The sequence below is a fragment of the Panthera onca genome, chromosome A3, assembly GCF_046562875.1.
Source record: "Panthera onca isolate mPanOnc1 chromosome A3, mPanOnc1 haplotype 2, whole genome shotgun sequence".
NCBI lineage: Eukaryota > Metazoa > Chordata > Mammalia > Carnivora > Felidae > Panthera > Panthera onca.
This window is the reverse complement of record NC_138341.1, coordinates 26,762,800-26,780,080: the sequence shown is the minus strand read 5'-3', so window position 1 is coordinate 26,780,080 and position 17,281 is coordinate 26,762,800. Positions and strand designations below refer to the sequence as shown.

The 17,281-nt window shown below is 41.0% G+C and overlaps 1 protein-coding gene and 1 pseudogene across 1 annotated transcript in view; both read right to left on the bottom strand.

Moving 5' to 3' along the window:
- The window catches only part of TTC27 (tetratricopeptide repeat domain 27), a 176,911-nt gene that overhangs the window by 7,056 nt on the left and 152,574 nt on the right, over positions 1-17,281 (bottom strand). Inside the window, exons 17-18 of the mRNA XM_078444804.2 lie at positions 3,655-3,852; positions 2,257-2,368 (exon numbers count right to left, since the gene is read on the bottom strand). Coding sequence (XP_078300930.1) covers positions 2,257-2,368; positions 3,655-3,852 — 310 coding nt within the window. The remainder of the gene's footprint in view (positions 1-2,256; positions 2,369-3,654; positions 3,853-17,281) is intronic.
- On the bottom strand, positions 16,493-16,566 carry LOC144615981 (U2 spliceosomal RNA; annotated as a pseudogene).

Genomic DNA, 17,281 nt, shown 5'->3' with positions numbered 1-17,281 from the left:
GAGATTTTTTTTTTTAATGTTACATTGCCTTTTCAGAACTGAGCAAGGTGGGCAACAGAATAGAATAGAAATCCAGTTCATTCCTCAGCTGAGCATTGGTATACAAAAGCAACAAGAGGGGCGCCTGGGTGGCTCAGTCGGTTAAGCGTCCGACTTCGGCTCAGGTCATGATCTCACAGTCCGTGAGTTCAAGCCCCATGTTGGGCTCTGTGCTGACAGCTCAGAGCCTGGAGCCTGCTTCGGATTCTGTGTCTCCCTCTCTCTCTGTACCTCTCCTGCTCGCATTCTGTCTCTCTCTCTCTCTCTTAAAAAATAAAATAAACATGAAAAAATATTTTTTTAATTAAAAAAAAAAAGCAACAAGAAAAGGCAAACATTTATCTTTATCAATCTAAAATATCACCAGAAACTAAACCCGAGCATCCACTAAAATGTGCTTAAAATGTTGTTGGAGCACCAACACCTAAATCATTAAAGTCAAAGGGAACTTAAAAGAATAAACACTTGTTTTTCTCCCAGTATTGCCCTGATGAAAAAACAGTGTCCAAAATAGTTTCAAACCAACTTTAAGATGTAAATGAAGATTTTTTTACTGCAACACTTATTTCTTTAACCTGTGCATTTATACTTGACAGGTTCAATAGCAACACTTAGTGATTACAGAAAATACCTTGGCTTTAACTGTTACAAAGCTAGCTGTTCACAGAAATGTTTAGGGTTGGCAATTTGAAGTAGATAAGATAAATTCTTCCAAGGAGATTGCACCTTGCTATAATTATATACATAATACACGTGGCTATGGGGGTTCCCAAACCTGGTACTATATCCACAAAGGTCAAAGGCACAAGAACTGAACTCCATCTAAGCCCACCCACCATGGCCAACACAAGCCGCATGAACTGTAGCCACATTCCATGGGTCTCCCAGCAATGACCTCCACCTTATCTACTCTGAACTTCAGCTAGACAGAGATCAGCACGTCTACTGGATCTGCCAAGCGGTAGGCAGCCCAGAAAACTGGATATTTATATCCCTTTTGTCAAGGATATCAAAGACCAGAAGTAGAATTATTATCTACTAAACCCATTTCTAAGCTGTTTGAATGTTCTGTGACTTCTTTAGAGACATATTAAATGCTATTTTTGTTCTTCATTTTTCTCTTTTTAGTTCTGCATGCCTTATCATACAGCTCAGATCCTCTACCCCAGAGGAACAGGGCTGAGGCGAGAATGTAAGGGATTAACATTTAAACCATGTGTAGGATACTGTTAAGTTTTTGAATATGTTTTCATTTACTTCCGAACAATCAGAGGTAGGTATTACCCCCATTGTACTGATGAGGGAACTAAGGCTCAGAGAGAAGTCATTTACCCAACGTCACCTAGCAACTTTGTGGTGGAGCTGGTCCTGGAGTTTAGGTCTCCCTGGTTTCAAGGGTCTACCCTTTTTATGGTCCCTTGTTGGCTCCCCAGTTACTGTAATTAATAGTTGCAGGAGAAGTTGGAGGAAGACTTTAGGATAGGATCATAGTCCCTGTGAACCAGTTCTTAGCACTGTAGCTTCATTATTTTATTTGAACTCCCTTTCCAGGGCCTCACACACCCATGTTCAAATATAAATATAGAAATGTATTGTCAACTTATCCAGTATATTTCTCTTTATGCAAATAATTAAAAGGAACCTTTATCTGGAATATATTTGCCCAACAGGCATACAACTTTATACGTAAGGTTATCCCTCCCTTCAAATATCACCCACTAAATCTCCCAAAGGCAGGGACAGGATATTTTTTGTTTCTTTTGTACAAGCCATAGCTTTTTGTATGTTGCTATGTACTCCAGGAATCTACGTATTTCTGATAATAAATATTTCCATTTATAAAGGAATAGGAGTCAGCAAATGTTAACAGATTTCCCTACCGCTACATGATAACCACAAGTAGACTCTATGTGCCGTGAAGGTTGGCTACAGTTGTGAAGATACTTCACGTACCGAAAGCTCCTAACTAACCTGTCACTCAGATGGCATTCAAGCCTCTATCCCGCAGACCGCTCTATCCTATATTTGTTCAGATTACTCCAAAGTGCTTACTACACGGTAGTTGGTCTTATAAAGATCTGCTGAATCAAATACAACAATTTCAATACAATGAAATAATCTGAAATGATGTGTAATGGAACTTCACTTCTGACAAATACTTTTTCAGTAAAAATACATTAAAGCATGGCAGGGATATCAGAACATTACATCAAATACCATGTGCGAGGCCTAAGGCGTTCTGAACCACTTCCTTAAATGATGTCATATCTTTCTCCCAACAACTGGACTGTGTGTCGCACTTGTATGCCTTGGAGAGATACTGGAACGCCTGAGGACAGAGAAAGAACAACGTTCAGAATAACAAGTGTAATTCACATTTCAAACGCGGCTTCCTGGAACTCATATGGAACTAATTCCAACTTGAAAAACGAGCGTTTGTGTCACGCAGCACAGCCTTTACTATTCTCATCAAAGAAGGGGTACAGATGCACACCCGACAGCAATAAGCAATTAAAAGCAATCAAAGGGATGTATCTGATAGAGACATTTCCCTCCAAACAGAAAAACAGAAATGCCAGGTTTGGAAATCTAGAAGAAGCTTGCACACCTTTCCTCAGCATCAGTAGCCATCAGCTTACGAGCCCCGTTTGGAAAACGAGGCATGAACCCAGGCACAACTATGGGATTACTCAAAGGTGTGTGTACTCACAGAAGTTTAAGACACTTTCACAGCTCCATCCCTGCAGAATCTTGAGGGAGAAGTCACAGATGAGAGACTTCAGACTACCCTTGATTCCACATATGCAAAGCCTCATAATTCAAGAAGAAATGGAAGGATGGCAGGTAGGAGTGTGTGCATGCGTGCATGTAAGTATGTGTTCTCTGGGCAGACAGGCAATGGCAGAAGCCAGCTGGGTGGACGGAGGGAGGAGAGACGGCTAACCATCCCACAGATTAGCTGTACTGCAGCAAATTCCAAACTCACGCAAGGAGTACATTTGATTTGTTGTGGATGTTTTGAAAAGAACAGAAAACAATTATTTCAACCTTGGAAACCCTGGGGGCTCCCTTAAGCCAAAGGCATTACTTGAGTGTAACTGGTGTTCTAACGCACTTTCGAGAAAGGGGCCGGGCGACCTTTGTAAAAGCATTTTATGTTTAGACTTAAAGCTCGCCTCTAATATTCTTATCTGGTTCCTTTTTCTTCTTCCCTTCCATGGCCCCCGTCTCAGATCTGAACGCTCTTCTGTCCTTGAGCCCCATCTACCCGAGTCTTCAGCAAGGGGCCTGGGGCAAGGGCTGCAGGGTATATACTGTGGACAGCTACTTGAGGCAGCTCCAGCAGGGGAGCAGGTCAGACAGAGCCTTTTGCAGGAAGCAGAGAACAACCGTGTGAGAAAAACCCATGAAAAGAGAAAAGATGAATTCTTACGAGTCTTAACCTGCCCGCAATTCCAAGTGCTTATGTTAAAGATTCTGAATCAAGACAGAAGACCTGAGCATATCAATCTTCCCCTTTAAGCTATTTATCTCTGCTTCCAACCATCAAAGCAGATGCCCCACACGTCATTCAAGCAAAAGGCAAGCACCCAGGAGGACTGGAAGAGGACTGACCTTTTCATTTTCATCAGGCTTTTCGCTCTGCCCATTTCCATACAGTTGGGCATACAGCCTCCAGATTTCTCCATCATTTGTCACTCTTGAAGTCACTCTGCCAAGTAACTCCCGCAGCTTTCCTTTGAGGTCAGTTGCAACATCTCCACTTCGATCAGTCATCCCATCAAGCACTGCCCTGACCAGAATTTTAAGGACCTTAAAAAATGCGCAGAACAAACGGGTAAGCCAAGAACAACGAAATAATAACAAAAAACAAAGGGCTACCATCACCATCATCAATAACAATGATGGTGAAAAACCCTGAGACCTGTTGGAATATCACCTTTACACTTTTTACAAATAAAAGTCCTGAACCACTCTCTAAAATCACATACTGACAAGCTCTCTATGCTCCCTTTTAGGGCTCCTTAGGGCTCTTCTTTCACAGGCTCGATGCCTCTGTCTTCTCAATCTGAGTGCTCTCTCTGAATGATCTGATGGACACCTGTAGCTTTTAGGAATGTAAGCTCAGACTCATGGTCTGAATCGCATATAGCAAAAGAGTGGACAGGAGAACGTTTAATTGCGCTTCTTCCTTCTTGTTTGGACAAGATCTCCACCTGCAAATTCACACTACAATCCCAAATGTGTAGTTTTAATTCTGAAAGTAATAAAATTCATATTACAATCCCATTCATGACTTTAAATCTGAAAGTAACAAGGCAGAAGAGACTATATGAATATGCACTATCAAGTGATCATTTTTTAAACATTTCAAGGATTAACACGCTTTAAAATGGATGATCTATTAAAATAGTTACTATCAAGTATAAATGAAGCATACTAAATTAGTAAAACACTCTGCTTTCTCTAGGATCTGACAATTGGCCCAACATCCCATCTCCTCACTTTACCTACATGAAGAGACAATGGGCAGGAGACAATTTTTAGCCTTCTTGCCAATAAAAATGGAGAGTGGCAGTGCACATGTTTGAGAGGAGAAAGGTCAGAAAAGAGAGAGCAAGAAAGAGAAAGAGAGAGAGAGAAAGAGAGAGATTGAGTGTGTGTGTGTGTGTGTGTGTGTGTGTGTGTGTGTGTGTGAAGGGAACAGTAAAGGGTAAGGAAGTGGTGTGCCTGTGTGAATAGGAGAAGGGTAGGGTAAAGAACTATAGACAGACAGATACCAAAGCCTCCACATAATTCATATGCAGATGTCACAAGAAGAGAGTGGGACCCTGAACAGGTATGGAAGCAAGAAAAATGTATTCATAGTCTCTCTATCTGTATGTTCAATGGCCAGATATATGTAGAAGAAAGTTCTGTAAGAAGAAACAGATAACAGAAGTCATTCATGGCCATGGCAGACATTACCTAAAGAGATTCTTCTGGGTAAGAATCATATTACAGATAGAATCTTTTTTTTTTTAAGTTTATTTATTTATTTTGAGAGACAGAGTGTACATAAGCAGGGTAGGGGCAGAGACAGAGAGAGAGAGAGAGAGAGAGAGAGAGAGCGAGCATCCCAAGCAGACTCCATGCTTCAGCACAAAACCCAGTGTGGGGCTTGAACCCAGGAACCATGAGAGCATGACCTGAACCAAAGTCAAGAGTCAGACGCTCAACCAATTGAGCCACCCAGGAACCCCCAGATAGAATCTTAAGGAACGCACACTTAAGGGAAGATGAATAGAGGTCTATGCATGAGTGAGACTAAAAAGGAGTGTTCAGAAAAACAGGAGAAAGTGATGTTATGGAAACCAAGGAAGGAGGAAGTAACAAGGAGAGCACATCTACAAAAGTTTAGGGCTGGAAGACTCCACTGGGTTTAGCAATAACAAGCGTTGGTGACTGTATCCAGACCAAAAGTCAGAAGAAGAAAGGCAGGAGACATTATGATTTCAGACAAGAGACGTACAAAGAGAGAGAAAAATGTGAAAACCAAGACAATAATTAATAATATCATAAAAAACAAAAAGCAATAAAACAAACCACCAATCATAGTACCTTGTAATATTTTAAATTTTATATGTAAAGCATAGAATGTTAATAGAGAATATTCATTTAGCCAAAAAATTTAATGTAAATATATTAAGAAGATAAAAGAAGTAGTAGAGATGCTGATATAAGGGAGTTAAGACCTTGCTTTACTATAATAGGAAATCAACAGATAATATCTAAATTTGGTTAATAAAAAGTAGCAGCATATACTTATATTATGAAATCTGGAAATGTGCAAATGGGAAAAGAAATACAGTATATACTAAATGCTATACATTCCTTTAGGGAGTAGGATCTTGAGGACTAGAAAGGGGTAGAGCAGGAAATTGCTACATTTTGTTTTAAGCCTTTTACTACTATTTAACTTGTGTACACATTTGTGTTACCTTAATAAAATAAAATTTTAATTTAAAAACAGAAAAGGCAAGTATAAACACATTCAAAGATTGGAAAAGATGAAACAAAAAATGACGGCAACATGAATATTCATTTATTAGATTTTACTTTCAATTTATGTCCTTGGCACAGGGGAGGGGGTGGTTAGTGACTGAAAGGGGGCTGGGACAGCTTTGGGAGAGCTGGCAATGATCTGACTCATGCTCCAGGGGCTGGGGACACAAGTGTGTTCCCTTCATGAAAATTCCTATGTTTACTTATGATCTGTATAGTTTTCTATATGTACACTCTACTTTAATAAAACATTAAATAAGAAGTTACTTCTTGTAATTAAGAAAGTCCCATGCACTAAAGGGAAAAAAGAGTTATTAAACTCCATTAACAAATGGAGTTAATTTATAATCTTAAAAAGTAGTCTCAGAGTGATAACAGAATTATTTTTTAAAAAACATTAATTTTATAATTTACTGTCTAATAGCACCATTTTCCTCAAACTAATTAGTGAGAAAAACTACATTCTAGTTATACAGACTGACTACAAAAACAGTAACTTTTAACACATATTTAAATTCTTCTTTAGAAAGTAAATATGTGTAAAAAAGAAGAAAGGAAAGGAAAGAAGTAAATATTTGTAACTTAAAAGAAGCAAAGGAGGAGGGGGTGCCTGGGTGGCTCAGTTGGTTAAGTGTCTGACTCTTGATTTCAGCTCAGGTTATGATCTCACAGTTCATGGGTTTGAGTCCCACATGAGGCTCTGTGCTGACAGCATGGAGCCTGCTTGGGATTCTCTCTCTCCCTCTCTCTCTGCCCCTCTCCTGCTCACACACACATGCTCGCTCTCTCTTCTGTCTCATTCTCTCTCAAATAAATAAGCTTAAAAAAGAAAAAAAAGCAGCAAAGGTTACTACAATAGAACTCTGACTAAATGAATCACCAAACAATACAGTTTCCTCTTGGGTAGTCTATGATGTTTACCAGCATTACAATCCTTTGCATAATCAAAAATGAAAAAAAAAAAGTTAAACAAGTAAATGTAACCTAAATAAAAATGTAACTATTAGGAATAAATTAGTAGTAACTGGTTAAAACAATGAATTACTAAGTATGTAATAAGCGGCTGAAGAATAGAATATTGAAGTTGAAGAATTTAGAGATGGAACAACTCTTGGGGAAACAGAATCCAAGATACGGCCACTTGAATGGGGTGCTCATATGGAGAAAACAAAAGGACAAAAAACTTTATGTCCAAAGTACTACAAGTGCCATCTACCTAAAACACCAAGTACTCAAGACCGGCTAGATCTAGAGTAAAGAGGAAGCATACAGAATCAGTTGCTAAAGTCCACCGAAAGTAAGGGGGTACGACTACAACACTGGTGAACAGTGGTAATGAGGTCGGGCCTTCTACCTACTACATCACAGAATCGTTGTATCAAGGAGTCAACACACATGTAAACAGTTTCGAAACCGTAAAGCAATATAAGCCTATAAACGATCAGGATTATCAATGATTCCCAACTTCCTTACTACATCAGAAGTGGACAGCAAAACCCTTACAGTTAACTCACTCACCATGTGCCCCTGACTTTCCTTATGCTTCAAAACAGACCTAAAGAAAAACAGAATCTATGACGTGGCATTGGCTCTCAGTACCTCCCTAGTGCCTCCGCTATGAGCATCACTACGTGGTAAGCATATGACCAACCTGATCTCACTGGGGTCTCACAGCAATCCTAGGACACAGGCACTTTACTAGCCCCACTTTACAAATACACTTAGGCAAGAGAGGCAAAATGTACTTCCTCTGCCTCCCCTAGCAAGTGAGGTGCAGAGAGGGGTCCTGAACACCAGTGACAGTTGACTCCTGAGCTTTGATGGAGAAGACTATGACAATGGTAGATAACAGTTACATATATAGATGTGAGAGGGACAGAGAAAGAATATGAGCATGTGTCAGAACCAGAGCCTCTACAAAGGTCCTCTTGTTATTTGCACTCTGCAGATGAAGAAACTGGAGCACAGAGAAGTCAAGTAACTTGTCCAAGGTCACACAGCTGGGGAAGGCGGCGTTGGATGTGAACCCGTAGTCCAAGTCCTGGATATTGTTGTCAAGCATTCGCTGTGTTAATTTACAAAGCACAGCTCCTTACTCCTCTGTTATTTCCTCCTTTCTAATAAGAAATAGTTTTACACCAGAAAAATTTATTTTTTATGAAATATGTATACTAGTAACTTTGATCATTTCATTATCATTTCTTCCCCCAAATCTATTTATTTATTTATTTGTTTGTTTGTTTGATAGAGAGAGAAACAGAGAGAGAGCATGAGTGAGGGAGGAGCAGAGAGAGGGAGACACAGAACTCAAAGCAGGCTCCAGGCTCTGAGCTGTCAGCACAGAGCCCAATGTGGGGCTTGAACCCACGAACCATGAGATGGTGACCTGAGCCGAAGTTGGACACTTAACTGAGTCACCTAGGCACCCCTTCTTTGCCAAATCTTGAATCAACCAAAACCAAACAGGTTTTTGTAATTTTATTTTTTATTGTTTTTTTTCCTCAAGACATCAGAGCCAATAAAAAATAAAAAGGGAAAATAAAATTCCCAAATACAAGTATTACTAACATTGCAGTGAGTTTCTTCTAATTTTTTTGCTATGTGTAAATTTTTTAATACTATGTAAACTGTCTTCTCTTACCTGTTTCGCTTAACATTATGTCATAGTATTTTTTTGTTTCCATATAATCTTTAAAATAGATTTTTTTAACAGATTCAAAATATTCCATTGGGTTGACAGACTGTAGTCTATTTAACAATTTCCCTGTAGTCAGATAAATACACTGCTTCCATGGCTGCCAGTGTTGTTTTTATTACTATAAGTAACGCTTCAATGCCTATCTTTTGTGCCCAAAGTTTTTTTCCACACTGAAACTTTCCTTAGGTTAGAATTCCAGAGGGGCGCCTGGGTGGCTCAGTCGGTTAAGCGGCCGACTTCGGCTCAGGTCATGATCTCACGGTCCGTGAGTTCGAGCCCCGCGTCGGGCTCTGTGCTGACAGCTCAGAGCCTGGAGCCTGTTTCGGATTCTGTGTCTCCCTCTCTCTGACCCTCCCCCATTCATGCTCTGTCTCTCCCTGTCTCAAAAAACATAAATGTTTAAAAAAAAAAAAAAAAAAAAAAGAATTCCAGGAACAGGGGTGCCTGGCTGGCTCAGTCAGTGGAACCTGTGATTCTGGATCTTGGGGTTGGGAGTTTGAGCCCAACATTGGGGGTAGAGATTACTGAAAAAAATAAAAAAAATCTTTAAAAAAAGAAAAAAAAAAAAAAAAGAATTCCAGGAACAGAATTATGGAATCAAGGGAATAAACATTTTAAGAATCTGGAGGTAAGTGTGATACTTTCTAAAAGGGCTAAATCAAATTAGATGCCTATCAGTAGTACATGAAAATGCATCATTTCACTGTGCATTACCAGCACTGGCTGTATTAATTACTTTTTAAATCTCTGATATTTTGTTCTTCTAAAGGTATATGCAGCTATTACAATGAATGCTATTTCTTTTATTATTAGTGAACTTAAATCTCTTTCCAAATGTTTGCTACATAAACATAGTTCTTTTTTTTTTTTTTAATTTACATCCAAATTAGTTAGCATAGAGTGCAACAATGATTTCAGGAGTAGATTCCTTAGTGCCCCTTACCCATTTAGCCCATCCCACCTCCCACAACCCCTCCAGTAACCCTCCATCTGTTCTCCATAATTATGAGTCTCTTCTGTTTTGTCCCCCTCCCTGTTTTTATATTATTTTTGTTTCCCTTCCCTTATGTTCATCTGTTTTGTCTCTTAAAGTCCTCCTATGAGTGAAGTCATAGGATTTTTGTCTTTCTCTGACTAATTTCACTTAGCATAATACCCTCCAGTTCCATCCACGTAGTTGCAAATGGCAAAATTTCCTTCTTTTTGATTGCCGAGTAATACTCCATTGTGTGTGTGTGTGTGTGTGTGTGTGTGTGTGTGTGTGTGTGTGTATATATATATATATATATATATATATACCACATCTTCTGTATCCATTCATCCATCGATGGACATTTGGGCTTTTTTCCATACTTTGGCTATTGTTGATAGTGCTGCTATAAACATGGGGGTGCATGTGTCCCTTCGAAACAGCACACTTGTATCCTGTGGATAAATACCTAGTAGTGCAATTGCTGGGTCGTAGGGTAGTTCTATTTTTAGTTTTTTGAGGAACCTCCATACTGTTTTCCAGAGCGGCTGCACCAGCTTGCATTCCCAAAACATAGTTCCTTTTAAAGACATTTAAACATTTTCTTTTTTTAAATTTTTTTTTTTTTCAACGTTTATTTATTTTTGGGACAGAGAGAGACAGAGCATGAACGGGGGAGGGGCAGAGAGAGAGGGAGACACAGAATCTGAAACAGGCTCCAGGCTCTGAGCCATCAGCCCAGAGCCTGATGCGGGGCTCGAACTCACGGACCGTGAGATCGTGACCTGGCTGAAGTCGGACGCTTAACCGACTGTGCCACCCAGGCGCCCCTTAAACATTTTCTTAATTTGTGCTCAACTCATTTTTTTCCAATATGAAAACATCTTTACTGTTGATCATTTTGGAAATTATATAGCTCACAAGCTAACCCATGGCTAGCTCCTCTTTCTGAACCCCAAGTCCATACATCGCTTGAGAAAGGAGAAAGCTGATGAATCTGAGGTGGAAACAGCAAATACGTGAGAAACCATAGGAGACAGCAACTGGCTGGTCCCGGTATGGGGGACAAGGGCAGCAAAGGGCGGAAGAGTGCCAGGCACCAACGTTCACAGGTGAGTGCTCTCCAAGCCAGCCCAGGGTAAGCCAGCAACCTGTGGGTACAGCAGGGCAGAGGGCCCGGCCAGTGGGAAGTGGAAAGCAACAGGTCCCAGCGGCCTGGCTAGTCCCACACTTTCTGAAGTTAGAGGGCTACTCAGGAACACGGGCATGAGGAGAAAGCAGCACCTGGCAGAAAAAAGGGAGGTTTCCCGAGGAGCCAGGCTACCTGGTGGTGGTGGGAGGGGGCGGTGGTGAGGTGTACCCAAGGGGTGAGACTCCCCCTAGGACCCAGACTCACAAGAAAGGGCACCCCTTAGGTCCTGGGCTTGCGTGAACCCCTCCCACCAGCACACATTACCCGTGCAAAGCCGGCATCACCAGGGGAGTATGAGCCAACAGGAAAAAAAATGAAGACATTTGAAAAGTGCAACCATAATGAAATAAAATGAAGAGCTTCCATGAGAAAGAATTAAAGGGTCATGTGGGAGAAAACTTTTTACCTTGTTTTCATTATATATATCACCTTAGAAAGGGAAGAAGGAAAACCAAGGTGATGGTGAGACGCCAGGGGTAGTAGCATAAGTGGGGAAGAGAAGAGGGTGAGGAATGAGCCTGGAGTGGCTGTCACAGAGAAGGGAAGTGTGGAGATGAGATGGAGAAGCCACAGCTGGTAAGGTAAGAACTGTAAAATTCTGGAAGCCAAGCGAAGGACGCGTTTCGAGGAGGGAGTGAGATCTGTGGCAGTAAACACTGCTGACAGGCTGAAGAACCTGAGGCCTGACAAGTGTCCCCAGGAAGTGTTAGGACGCACGGACCTGACAACAGCAGGGCTCAGTAGCCTGGGGGAGATAAAGCCTAACCTGCATGGGCTCCAAAGAGGCTGGCAGCGGGGAAGTGGAGGCCATGTGGGAAGATGCTTCTCCCTAGCTAAGGAGCCAAAGAGAAACGGTGTGGGGAGTGGGGAGAAAGTGAATGTGCTTGGAATGTGAATGTGTTGGACAACATTGTGAACGTGCAAAAATTAGAGCAACAGATACATGCATTCAGTAGTATTTTCCCATTTGTAATGTAACACAACTTACAGAGGTGAGGAGAAGACAGGGCCAACAAGACTTTTTATCTGAAAACGAATCCTAACAGTCTACCTCTTCACTAGATACATTTAGTCTGTGTTTACTTTCTTGGGATTCTGGATACCCATGTGGATCTAATGAGACTTTGGAAGCCTCTTTCCAAAATATGCGCATACCCACACACACGTCTTTTTCACAGTGCTGCAGGTCATATCACGATCTCCTGAAGCTTAACAATGGATCCTTCTTAGAAATCCTAGTTTGTGAGAGAGAGAGAGAGAGAGAGAGAGAGAGAAACCAAGACTCTTAACTAGAGAGAACAAACTGGCAGTTACCACAGGGGACATGGGTGTGGGGATGCATGAAATAGGCAATGGGGTTCAAGGAGGGCACTTGGTATGATGAGCACTGGGTCATGTATGGAAGTGCTGAGTCACTATATTGTACGCCTGAAACTAACATAACACTGTATATTAACTATACTAGACTTGGACAACTTAAAAATAAGAGAAATCCTATTTTTGCCCACCATGGCATGGGATTCCAGTCTTTTCTGTCAATATTGCATATGACGAAGAGCTATTTGAAAAGCTTTATTAGTTTCCTATAGGGAGTTCCCTCCCTATCCTTACGATCTCTTTTGCCACTTCCAGATGTTCAGGCAGCTGGCATCGTTTGCTAAAGGCAAGGCCTTCATATGACCAGTGTGGGCTCTCTGGCCTTCCCTTGCTGTGTGTCTGTGCATGGCACTTCTGCTATCACTACGGCTAACCAACGAGGTGTGTGTTGGGTGCACCCCCCTATCTTTCCCAAACTCAAAGGCACTGCTTTCTCTCTGAAAAGGAATGTTAACAGTCGGGGCAGGTCAGCTGTGGTAAATTTGTGTCCTCCCTGAATTCATGTCTAAACAGAACTTCACAATGGGACCTGATTTGGAAACAGGGTCTTTGCAGACATAATCAGTTATGATGAGGTTTTATCAGGGTTCAGGTCAAAAAAAAAAAAAAGAAGAGGTTATACCAGAGTAGGTGTGCCCTAAATCCAATGACCAGAGTTCTTTTTTTTTTTTTTATTTAAAAAAAAAAATTTTTTTTAACGTTTATTTATTTTTGAGACAGAGAGAGACAGAGCATGAACGGGGGAGGGGCAGAGAGAGAGGGAGACACAGAATCGGAAGCAGGCTCCAGGCTCTGAGCCATCAGCCCAGAGCCCGACGCGGGGCTCGAACTCACGGACCGCGAGATCGTGACCTGAGCTGAAGTCGGACGCTTAACCGACTGCGCCACCCAGGCGCCCCTGACCAGAGTTCTTTTAAGAAGAGGAGAGGACACACAGAAAAGGTGGTGCAGAGGTAAGTGAAGACGGAGAGACGGGAGCGATGCCACCACAATCCCAGGAGGCGCCAGGAGCCCCCAGCAGCCAGAGGAAGCACAGAAGGACTGTCCCCCACGGCCTCACGTGGAGCACAGCCTCGCCAACATCCTGATTTCACACTTCTAGCCTCCAGAACTGAATGGCGAGGATACATTTCTCTTGTTTGAAGACGCCAAGTTTGAGGTGATTTGTTACAGTGGCCGCAGGCTACAAATCCAGCAGTCTTAAGTAGAAAGACCCAGATGACTCTGAGATCATTGAGACAGTGTCTCCCCAGCACACCCACCCAGTTTCTACTAGTCATCTTCCAGTTTCAGTTCAGGAGGCACTACACGAATGGCCGCCCCTTCTAGGGACAGTGACCTCTAGCACCCCACTCAGATGGCGTTCTTTCCCCAGGTGTAGAAGCTTCAAGTACCAAATCTCTTGAACTTTTCCTTACTGGAGAATGGTGTTTGTGTCATGATCAAAAATAGTGTCTCCAACCCTATGCCTATAAAATATTTACCATACCTTCTTTTAGTGCCTTTATGGTTTTGACTTCTTTGATGATGATGCTGATGATGACGGCAGCTACACTTAATAACACCTGCGTGCGCCAAGCACCATCTCAAACCCTTTACTTATATTAACTTACTTAATCCTCACAACAATCCCCCTCTCATGACAGTGGAACAGAAAGTGATTAACTCCCCCAAGGTCACATGGCCAGTGATTGGCGGAGGCAGGCTGCAGGCCCAGACGGTCTAACGCCAGAATCTATGCTCTCATCTACAACGTAATCCTGTTTCTCGAGGCATTTCAATCTAAATATTTTATCCATTTGAATTTATTTTGGTTTAAGCAGTGAAGCAGAGCTTTGGTTTGGGTCCCAAATGCTTGGCCAACCGTTCCAATACATATTGAAAATTCTATTTTTATCCCACAGATTTTAAAAATGTCATCTTTATCATGGACTAAATTCTCATACTTACTTGAGTCTGTTTCTGAATTCTCTGTTCTGTCACATTTCATTCCTGTGGCAGATGTTAACTCTTCATATAATAAGGGTATTATTAGCTTTTTATCTTTCCTATTTGTTACAAATATTCTGTCACATACTTTTAAAATGTAGTCATAAAAATTCAAGTTTTCTTTTATTGCTTTAAAGTTCAGAAAATTTGGGAAGTATCCACTTCTATTCCTGATTTTCTTATGAGATGAAAAAATACTGTGCATACAGTTAGTCCATTTGGAATTCATTTGGTGTATCATAAAATAATCTATGTATATTGTTTAAGCCTGCATGCTTAGAGGGATTTCATTTTCATCAATATAAACAGCGCTGTAGCTCCTCACATCCTACCCAAACCAATGCCACACCACAGATGCCCCGCAATGACCTCTTAAGCCCTCGCCCACATCTCTCATCCACTTAGGTGATATGGAACCTTCATCTCATTCTCTATCCTAGGCCTCTTTCTCACCTCCATCCCGGAACATGCCTAGGGGATGCAGCAAGCAGGGAATGAATTGGGGAGCCATCTCCAGTCCCTGAAGAAAGTTCCCGCTTCCTCACATGGAAGAACAGCGATTCCAATGTACATGCTGAAGAATCCCCACAAAGAGAAAAGCCTAACTATCCCTTTCTCCAACACTAGCCTTGGAGTCCTTGGCCAGGTCTCACCAAAACCTTGGCTGAGAGTACAAGGTGTTGGGCTTTTGAGTGCTGGAGGTCTTCAAAGCAGGAAGGAATGGGATTGCCTTCAGTCCAGGAGGGCTCCAGGCCAGGAATGAAGCCATTTTCCACCTCCCAGCTTGGCTACCTCCCTGCTCCACTTGGGAGCTCTTTAAAGAACTTGCTCTGTTTCCTGGCCTGATAACCCTGACCCTTGGCTTCCCCAAGCCTCAGTTATCACAGTGAGGTAGGCAGTTTAATATTTGGTGATTTTTTTTTCCCCCTTCTTCAGGAAAAAAAAAAAAAAAAAAGTCTTAAGAGTGTGGAAAAGGCATGCACAGGCTTCAGGTTAAATAGGCCAGACTTTAAGCTTCAAGTCTTGGCATTCCTACCACTTGCTAGTTATGAAACACCAGCCTTATTAGCTTACCTTACAGAGCCTCAGATACCTCAGCAAGCAAGGGGAGATAAAACCTACTTTACAGATATAATTTGTACAAAATATATCCATTCCCTCCCCTCTTTTCTCTCAGGTAATACCTAGCCACCACTCGCTGCAGGATTTATTTGGCTGGCCAGCTGCCCCACTGCACATCAACATCACCTCCCCCCTTCCCAAAGAAAACACCACACGGAAATCCACACAAAGAACATCAGTATACAAGAACACACAGTACATGATTCTCTGTATCTGACATTTAAGAAAAAGCAAAATTGAACCATGCTGCAGAAATCAGAAAGCAGTTGCCTGGCTTGGGGAGAAAGGGTGGTGGTACAATTGACTAGAAAGGGACATAAAAGGACATCTGTGGTGACGAAAATGTTCCACACCTGTTTTGGGTGGTGGTTATGTAAGAACATATAAACGATCCAAATACAGCAACTAACACCCAAGATCTGTAATTTTAATATATGTAAATTATACCCCAATTTAAAAAAACTTTGTTCTGTATAGTTCACATACTCACTAATATAATGTGGAAATGTGTTTTTAACATAAGACATCCCATAGACTTCAAGATATGACACAAAGGAGAAAAACAGGCATACCTAAATGTGATTCCTGTCTTTGGATCCTACTAGCTACATGACTGGTCAAGTTATGTAACTTCCCTGTGTTTCATATTCATCCACTGTAAAATGGGAAATATTTAGTATCCACCTCAAATATTGAGTGCCCTATAACAGATAACCCATGTTAAGTGCCAGAAACATAGCAAGCACTTAATATATGTTAATCCCTTCCTCTTCCGTTTACAAATAGCAAGTGGGGAGTAATACTGCAATACTTAAATTCTTTTCCCAAAATGATTGGCCCAGTCATCAAAAAAGGAGGAGGAGGAGGAAGAGAAGGAGAAAGAGGAGGAGAAAAAAGAAAAAAGAAAAAACTAATAAATCAACATTAGAATTTACCCTGAGGAAAGAAGTATGGCTATACACAAGGCTTTATCTACAAGGGTACTGATGGCATTATTTACAATAATAAATACCTAGAAAACTGAACAGAGACTAATTATGCAGGAATATGAAATTTTGCTTTATGGTAACTAAAAATATATATTCAAAATACATGAATATACACTTGATCTTAGCCAAAAGGCCGAGAAGCGATCAAAATACATGAATATAAATATGTACTCCGATAGAAACGCATTCCTAAGTTTTACTAGTTTATGCATTAGTCAAAATTAGGGCACAGAGAGAAAAAGGAGAAAAGATACAGATACAACTCCTTCATTTATTACAAACAGTGAAAAATACAGAATAATTTGCAGCTAACTTACCCTGTGTCTGTATTAAAAGGAGTATATATTTACACATGAACACACATATGCAACAGAAACAATTTAAATGACAAGTCACATTTACAAAGAAATAGAAAAAAATAAATTAAAAAAGTTTTAAAGCAAACTAAAATAGAATAAGGTCAAGTAGAGTCAAACATAAGAATATCAGAGTTTTTTTGAAAGACACCTGTTACCAAACTTGCAGAGTCAAAATAAGTAAAATTTTTTTGCCAAGATAAAAATATTCCAGACAATCTATCAATTGTCTTGGTCCACGCTGACTGGTTGTAATAAAGCATGATGACAGTCAGAAATATTCTATGAAGCTAAATATGACTGAGCCCATCACTAGCCAGCAAAACTTTCCTTCCATGATGATTACATCACTACAGAGTGATTCTACCCACACCTGCCAGACAATGAACATTGCCAGCAGCACTCCAAGGCACTTCTAAGGAAAGCTATTAACAGGTCCTGACACATTATCTCACTGTGGCTATTTCTCCATTATAAAGTGCTACAGATGATAATCTAACCTGA